Source organism: Nestor notabilis, unplaced genomic scaffold, assembly GCF_000696875.1.
Source record: "Nestor notabilis isolate BGI_N333 unplaced genomic scaffold, ASM69687v1 scaffold1956, whole genome shotgun sequence".
Lineage (NCBI taxonomy): Eukaryota > Metazoa > Chordata > Aves > Psittaciformes > Psittacidae > Nestor > Nestor notabilis.
This window is the reverse complement of record NW_009933111.1, coordinates 18,762-26,291: the sequence shown is the minus strand read 5'-3', so window position 1 is coordinate 26,291 and position 7,530 is coordinate 18,762. Positions and strand designations below refer to the sequence as shown.

Sequence of the window (7,530 nt, the reverse complement as noted above, 5' to 3'; positions counted from 1 at the left end):
CTTTTTTTTGTATTGGTGGTCCAAAACTGATCTTAGGACTCCCTATCATAAATGATAACCTTGATAAGGAATGTTTAAGACATTGCTGTGGTTAAAAGTTGCTTTTCATGTACGCCTGTTGTAGTCACTGAAGTGTTAGTTTGATTTGAGTCTGACTTTAGACACCATGAGTATAGAGAATAAATTTGAAAGAATGCTTTGATTTGTTTAGCATGAAGGTAGCAATCAGAAGAAACACCATGAAAATTGATATAGATTAAACTCACTCTGATCTTTGTTTTATTTACCATAGATGGTCACATGAAGCAGATGAAAGTTCCAGGTTCTTAAATAAAAATAATAATTATTATTATAATATTTATATTTATAGGACTAAGTCTTTATAGAACCTCCTTCTCTCCCCATCCTCAGTACAGAGGAACACTTTTATAGAATTACTTAGCCTAGGTATTCTGGAAGCTTATTCTGTGGATGGATTATCTGCATCGAAAGTACTTTGTGTCTCATTCTACATGATCTCTTCTTGGGTTTGTGATCTGCATTGCTGCAGAGGGGTTTATGCATCAACCGTGGTGACCTATGGATGAAGTTCTGTCTTTGAAAGTAGAATTTGACTTACTGATTGCTTTAAAACTTAAACCTGAGACTGTGGGAGTTTAGAGAAAGACTTGACTAGTGTAGAAGTAGTTCCTGCTCAAGAGAGGCAGAGGGGTGTATACGATTAAGATTCTTAATGCTTCCATAGAGAATTGTAAAGAAACTATGCAGAAACACTTTTGAGTGTTGTTTCATCTTGGAATATTCTGTGTTCCTGTCCTTATCCAAAACTATTCCTATCTAAACCAGTGGATTTGTCTCAGTGTTAGAAATATTTCAGTACCATGATTTTTCTTATCTACATATTATCTAGGTAACCCTTTTCAAAAACCTCACCATCAGCACCCTTCCTTGGCTGTGAGAGCATGAAGGAAGCTCAAAAGTTGGTCTGCCCATCGTCTACTTGGTCAAGTCTCTTATTTCATTACTGTATTGGCAGGTTTTTTTTTGTCAGTAGTGTATGGGCAGTTTTTTTTTCAAACCCCCCTGCCAGTAAACTTAGTTTCAGTCAAGCATCTTCCACATGGAAAACTGAAAAGCAAGCAGACATTGGAGATGAGTTACAGTAAGTTAAATGATTCTGCTACACAACTCAGGATTCTATTGATGCAGTAAGAGCTTGGAAGAAAGCTGGCTTTTATATTTCTATGGATTTTATTATTTCAGATAAATAGAGCAGCTCAATAAAAAAGTTTTTATGTAGTTCTGAGCAACTGTTACTGTATTAATTTGTGCTTGACTCATGCTTTCCAAACATTCTTTCCAAATATAAACTGTCATGGTTATTGCAGTTTAAATTGAGGGGCAGGGAAGTTAAAACAGATAAGAACAGTTTTAATAACTGAAATAAAAGTAAAATGTAATAATAGGACATAGAGGAAGGAATAAACAGGTGATGCACAACACATTTTCTCACCACCTGCTGACCAACACCCAGCCCAACCCCAGCAGTGATTGGTCCCTTCTGGGTGACTCCCCCCAGTTCATATACTGGGCACGACGTGCTGTGGTATGGAATACCCCTTTGGCCAGTTTGGGTCAGGTGTCCTGTCTCTGCTTCCTCCCGGCTTCCCCTCCTCCCTGGCAGAGCATGAGACTGAAAAGTCCTTGATCAGGGTAAGAACTACTGAGCAACAACAAAAAACATTGATGTGTTACCAGCATTGTTTTCAGACTAAAGCCAAACCACAGCACTGCACCAGGTACTACGACGAGAACTAACTATCCCAGCTGAAACCAGGACAGTGGTTGAGTTTAAAATCGCATAACTTTTAAGCTGCAGTTGGGCATTCATAAGTTCAAGAACGTAATGAATTGTTTTCCTGGATTAGATGGCTTCATGGTGTATGCCATACTTTTTTTTTCTTGCTGTGCTTGTTTCTTGTGGTCTTATTTTGTCACTGTACCTTGTTTTGATCACCTAAAGCAAGGTCATGTATTCTCTTAGTAACTGTAATTACTGATTTCTTTTTGCTAAGGTCTAATGCACCAGGGGAACTGATGACTGGAAGTAAAAAAGCAATCCAAATGCAGGGAAGGGCAAGAGAAAAATCTCAGGACTTTCCAATATAGAAGGGGAGAAACGAATGGTGAACAGTCACTGCACACTTCTGACTTCAAGGTAGAGAGGAATATAAATGGGTTCCATATGGGGCATGTTCTATATCACTACTACTCCCATTCAAACTGTCTGGAAGTTGTTTTTACTTTGGGATCTTTCATTGCTCCAGCCAGCCCAGCTTCAGCCTCAATACATACGCTCAGGGAAAGGTTTAATGATGAGTAACTTGTGATGAAGTGAGAGGAATTATACTAAAGATCAAAAGAAGAGCTCTCCTGCAATTTCATAGTAGCTGCCTGGATTGTAGTAATCTTGATACAATAAGCATGTGATGAATTGTACTAAGATGAGCTGCATCTTACCTGTTGCCCTACCACGGCACCAGGTCAAGCATCAGTAGCACTTGAGCTTCGGGGCACCCCTGTGATAACAAAAAGCACAGTTCAACCCAAACTGGAAAGTGATATTGGTGGATAGGGTAATCTCTAAACACTGCAGAAAAAGGCAGCTTTATGTTTCTGTTCCAAGCAGTCCTTACGTTGTGCTGCTCGATGAGGGCCTCCACACCAGAGGAATTACTTGCAATAGAGAATTTGGACAGCATGTAGCAATTACCTTCCTTCACAGTAAGGCTTGTGATGCTCCAGCATTAAGAAAATGAGAGGTCCATAATAGGGAGCTTGAATCTAATCCAAAGTGAGAGTTCTCTGCTGTAACCAGATAGTCTTCTTGTATTCTTGCTGACTAATTGAGGGTGTTATTTAGGCTTTAAATTTAATGAGAAGGCAACCACAATTCTCTCAAAAAGAAATCTGTAAGAGCATAATGGAGTCTGGAGTAGTGCCAGCAGGTATTGGACTGAAAAAAATGAGGCTCTTGAGAAGGAAAAATTCTGTGGAAGTTTTACTCCAGGCAGAACTATGGCGCAGTCTTTTGTTGCAAGTAAAATGGTTTTACTTGTTAAAAGGAAAATGGATTTATTTAATAGCAAGAGCAATGCTTTTGGAGCTATGTAGCCACATTGATTTTGCAGCTTCTAGATAATCCAAACTTTATATATAACATTGTTTCCTTTCTTATTGTTTTGAGCTTGCATGATTGGTTGATTGATTAGAAAAAGAGAACAAAACACTTAAAGCTCTTTTTTCACTGGGTTTTGATTTTACAAATAGTTTCAACCTTTATAAATTCTAATTAAATGGGACTTCACTATTAAGTATAATATCACTATTTCTGAACAGTCCTTTCACTTTAATGGATAATCAGTTCCAGCTGCTGAATTTCTCCCAATAGGCTACTGTAGGAAAAAATGATCGATAAACACATCAAGGGTGTTCAACTGGCAGAGTAATTCTGGGCCTCATCTTCTTAATATATTACTATTTGAATGTATTCACTTCTGATCCTGTCAAAGCTGAAATAGTTGTGTATTACAAGTGTTATGACTTCAGACATTGGCAGGCAAAGCCTGGAATTATCACAGCATATCTGGAACAGCAGCATTTGATTGTGCATTACAGTAAGTCAGATTGCCATGGGAAGTACCCCCATAGCTTGATAACAACTTATTCACACTGAAGAAGACTCCTTCTCTCCTCGTCTCCAAACATATCATTGGACTGATCCATACTCAAAAGACACTTCCAAAATATGCCAGGTTTTTGTACTTTGAAAAATTACAAGGTGTGTATTGAGAAGTTTCTTGTACCAGCAATACATTGCTCCTGCCTCGCCAGGATGTTTTCTCTAACTACATTGTTTCTTAGACTTTGCACACTGTTTCCATTTCTGCTGACATACTTCCATCATGGCCTGATTAAGTGGTGTATCTTTTCTGAGCTTTTATTAAGTCATTTCTCCCCAGTCTGCCCTCTGCTGCCTTTCATGTTCTTTGTTTCGTCTTTTGCACAAGCGCTCTTACAAGATTTTTATCTTCTCTCAGGCTTCCATCTCACCATTACCTGTAATTAACTTGTTAAACTGGCATCTCTCCCTTCTCACTTTCATCATCTCCTCCTTCCCTTCTTTTCTCATATTCTTCTGCTACCTTGCCTGTTCCTTCCATAATAAATTATTTCTGTTCGCTTGTCAGTGACAGTCACAGATCTTTCTAATAGTCATAAATTAGAATAGACATGGTTTCATCCTAGATGTTTTCTTTGCTGGGGTTTAAGGTACAAGTGTGGAATGATGGTCTTGATAAAGTTGCAGGATAACTGGTTGGATGGCAGTTTGCTGCTGTTTTGATGTTGAAGGAGGAAGGAGCAGTGCCTTACATAGTTTCTGCTTCCCTGTAATTTCCTAGGTGCTGTCTTGAAAACATATGAACATTGTAGGCTTAAGGCAGCCTGCTCTCAGTGTTATAGTATGATGGTTGAGAAATGGCAGGTTACAATTTAATATGGTTAGCTGTCACTTTTAAACTACGTAAATGCATAAGCTCTCCCTACAGCTTCATGTGCTTGGATGGTCAGAAAGGAAGACAGACAAAATAGAAGTATCTTATGTGTCAGCTTGCCTTTCTTAAAAGGAGAGGACAAAAGAATAGCATAGTACTTTGAAATGTTTGCTTAGCACTAGTGGATAAACATTTTTCCTCTACCTGTTCTGTAGAATGCAGGGGAAGGAAAAAGGACAGAATAAAAACTAGCTCCCCTTCCAATGCACACCCTTGCATGAACTTGGTTTAGTAGGATCTGACTTTATTTTTCCGCCCTGCAGCACATTTTACTGTATATAATCTTTATATGTAGTAAAATGTTATTTGAAAGTCAAATATAATGCAAACCAGATCTGTCTGGCTTAAGCGGATAGTGCAAAACATCAGAGTTGGGTTGCCTGGATTGCTGAATCTGCATTCATGTAGTTTCCATCTGTGGTCAGTGGAACTGTGTAGTCATGCTTGCAGAGTGTATGTGAGAAACAGAAAACCACGGGGAGTTCATGATACAGAAGCCAAGGTAAAGCAAAACTTGGAGATGAAAGAGCAAGATACATTTTCCCTGCATGAAACTGAGTGCTCAAAGTCGGGTTTCATTGGAATTGTATAAAACCAATATGTGAGTTTGACATAAAAGGTAGCCCTGCTGTGAAGATGCTGGGCTGCTTTGAAAGGGATCGACAGGGATAAAATCCCAAACTTTCCTTTTTCTCTCTTCAGTGTAGAGATCAGCAGAGAGAAGTGTGTTAGTAACAAGTAAAATACTTTGTTTTTCCCTCTACAGTAAAAGAAGTGGAAAACAAGCACTGCAGAATAATGAGGTAAATTATTTCTTCATGTAATATGTATTTAATAATACTGATTATTTATGGGTTTTTTTAAGTCGCATAATTGTAGTTTTATTTTGGACAGAATGGTGGCTGTGGTGCAAATGTGGTTTGAATGATCCTTTAAAACTTCTTGCGTTGGTTAAACAAATGGAAGAATCAGGTTAATCACATGTAGTTGAAGTCTGATTACTGGTATGTGAAGTTGATTAATGATATGTGCTTGGTGTGTACCATGCGCTTTTTCGTCTTTGCCTTATGAGTGTTTAAGAACTAGTGTAAGTTTGGCTGTATGCATGGAAGCACATAGCTGACTGTGGATTTGGTATGACCTGTATTTGCTTTTTATTTAAAAGAAAGTATGGAACAAGATGTAGAGTGTGATAATTTCTGAAAAGTACTACAAATTTCTGGTAGGAGGCTTGGCATTTCCCTGGTCTTTTGTGTGACAATTCATTTGTTTGGAAAGGTTATATTATAGCCTTTAAGTCGAGCTTTTTTTTAGCATGTTCAAATAAAATACAACAGTTAGCCCAAAGGGCAGAGCCCATGATATAAGATATTTGGTCATATGATGGCATGAATAGATAACTATTCCACATACTTCCATCTTAGCTGAAGACTTAAGGCTTGCACCGGATAAATCTAAAGGTGTATGCAAACGTCATGTTCACTTTTAGCCAGACCTTGACTGCACCATATGCCATAAACACTTGTTTTTTGCATAGCTATACCTATTTGTAGGAATTTTAACTATCTTTCTCTTATTCCTGCCCATCCTGGATATAGTTATTATGAATGAGGAATTAACAGTCTAAGGAAAAAACCTTTGGGAAAACCATTGTGTTTGTCAGTTCTATTGCAGAAAAGCAGTAACGTGTAGGGTCATGCTTCATTAGGCCTTGAAAGTAATCTTTAATTGTTGGGATTGCTTGAGTTTTTGGGTAAATATTTTTTTAATTAAAGTAACTTTATCTACCATATAATATCCTATCTGGCTGGAATTTTTATCCACAGTTTGCATTCACATCCTTTTCTGAAAAGGGCAGGACTGTCATCCCATGAAAAATAGCTGTAGGCTTGCTTATTCACAGTGTTTGGAGTAAATCTGTGTTCGCTAGAGCTCAGAGCTTTCCACCTGTTGCCCATCACATTGCATATGTAAACAGTAAGGGAAGAGATTAAGCTGGGCTCTTTGTGCACGTTTCTGTGGTTTACTCATCGTTGGGAATAAAAATAGAGTGCTTGGTAGGATTGTCTGAGTTGATTAATGCTGAGTCACAGGCTACTTTCTTTGTCTGCCCTATCCTGTCTCCCTAGTTTTTCCTTTCAGTTTTCCTGTCTATGTTGTAGAATTGCTGTAGGTGTTGGATAGTTTATACTTCACATGAGTCTTGGTCAGCAAAGATAGCAGGATTAGGTTGATTACACAGGACTTGTTTTAAGCACATGTGTGCCCTTTTAGTCTGTTTTCAGGATTGAATCCTTATGTCCCAACTGTGAAAGGAAAGACTGAAAACAAAGGAAAGAAAGAAAAGATACCTGAACTTGTTAAAAAAGTGTTAGGTTAGTCAGGGTAGAAGATAAGGATGTATAGAGTAAACAAATGCAATTGACCTAATTAAAAGCTGTTTGGCTATACGAGGGATTTTAAGTCTATAGATTTAGATCACTAGGAGTGTGTTGCACTGGATTTTAGAAGTAAAGGAATACTGAATTCTGGTTTCACTTGCAGCAAGTTTGGGCTGTACAGTCAAGGGGTTTAAATCACTGATGGTCTAGACAAATGATGGAAAGCATCTTTAAAAATACGGGCTGATGGTGTCTTCTAGAGACAAGCAATGTTAGGAGATTGTAGATGGCATTGTAAGTTGTAATTAGATGTTTTCATGTTATAGTCTGCATTGTTTGTTTATCCCTTTGAGTGGAGATTTGAAATAGATTCTTTTGTATTACGGCAGCAACTTATTGCAATTTGTTCTGATAGACTAACTCACCTACTTAGGATTTTCTTAGCTGTGAGGGCATACGCCTCTGATTCTTATATTGCATTCAACTTGTGTGAGCAAGTCTTAAATTGGCAGGAAATGCTGCAGAAGGACTGT

General features: G+C 38.1%; 1 protein-coding gene across 1 annotated transcript in view; it reads left to right on the top strand.

Moving 5' to 3' along the window:
* Positions 1 to 5,323: 5,323 nt before the first annotated feature.
* The window catches only part of ABCD3 (ATP-binding cassette, sub-family D (ALD), member 3), a gene marked incomplete at its 5' end in the record, with an annotated part of 16,734 nt that continues 14,527 nt past the window's right edge, over positions 5,324 to 7,530 (top strand). Inside the window, one exon of the mRNA XM_010016695.1 lies at positions 5,324 to 5,419. Coding sequence (XP_010014997.1) covers positions 5,324 to 5,419 — 96 coding nt within the window. The remainder of the gene's footprint in view (positions 5,420 to 7,530) is intronic.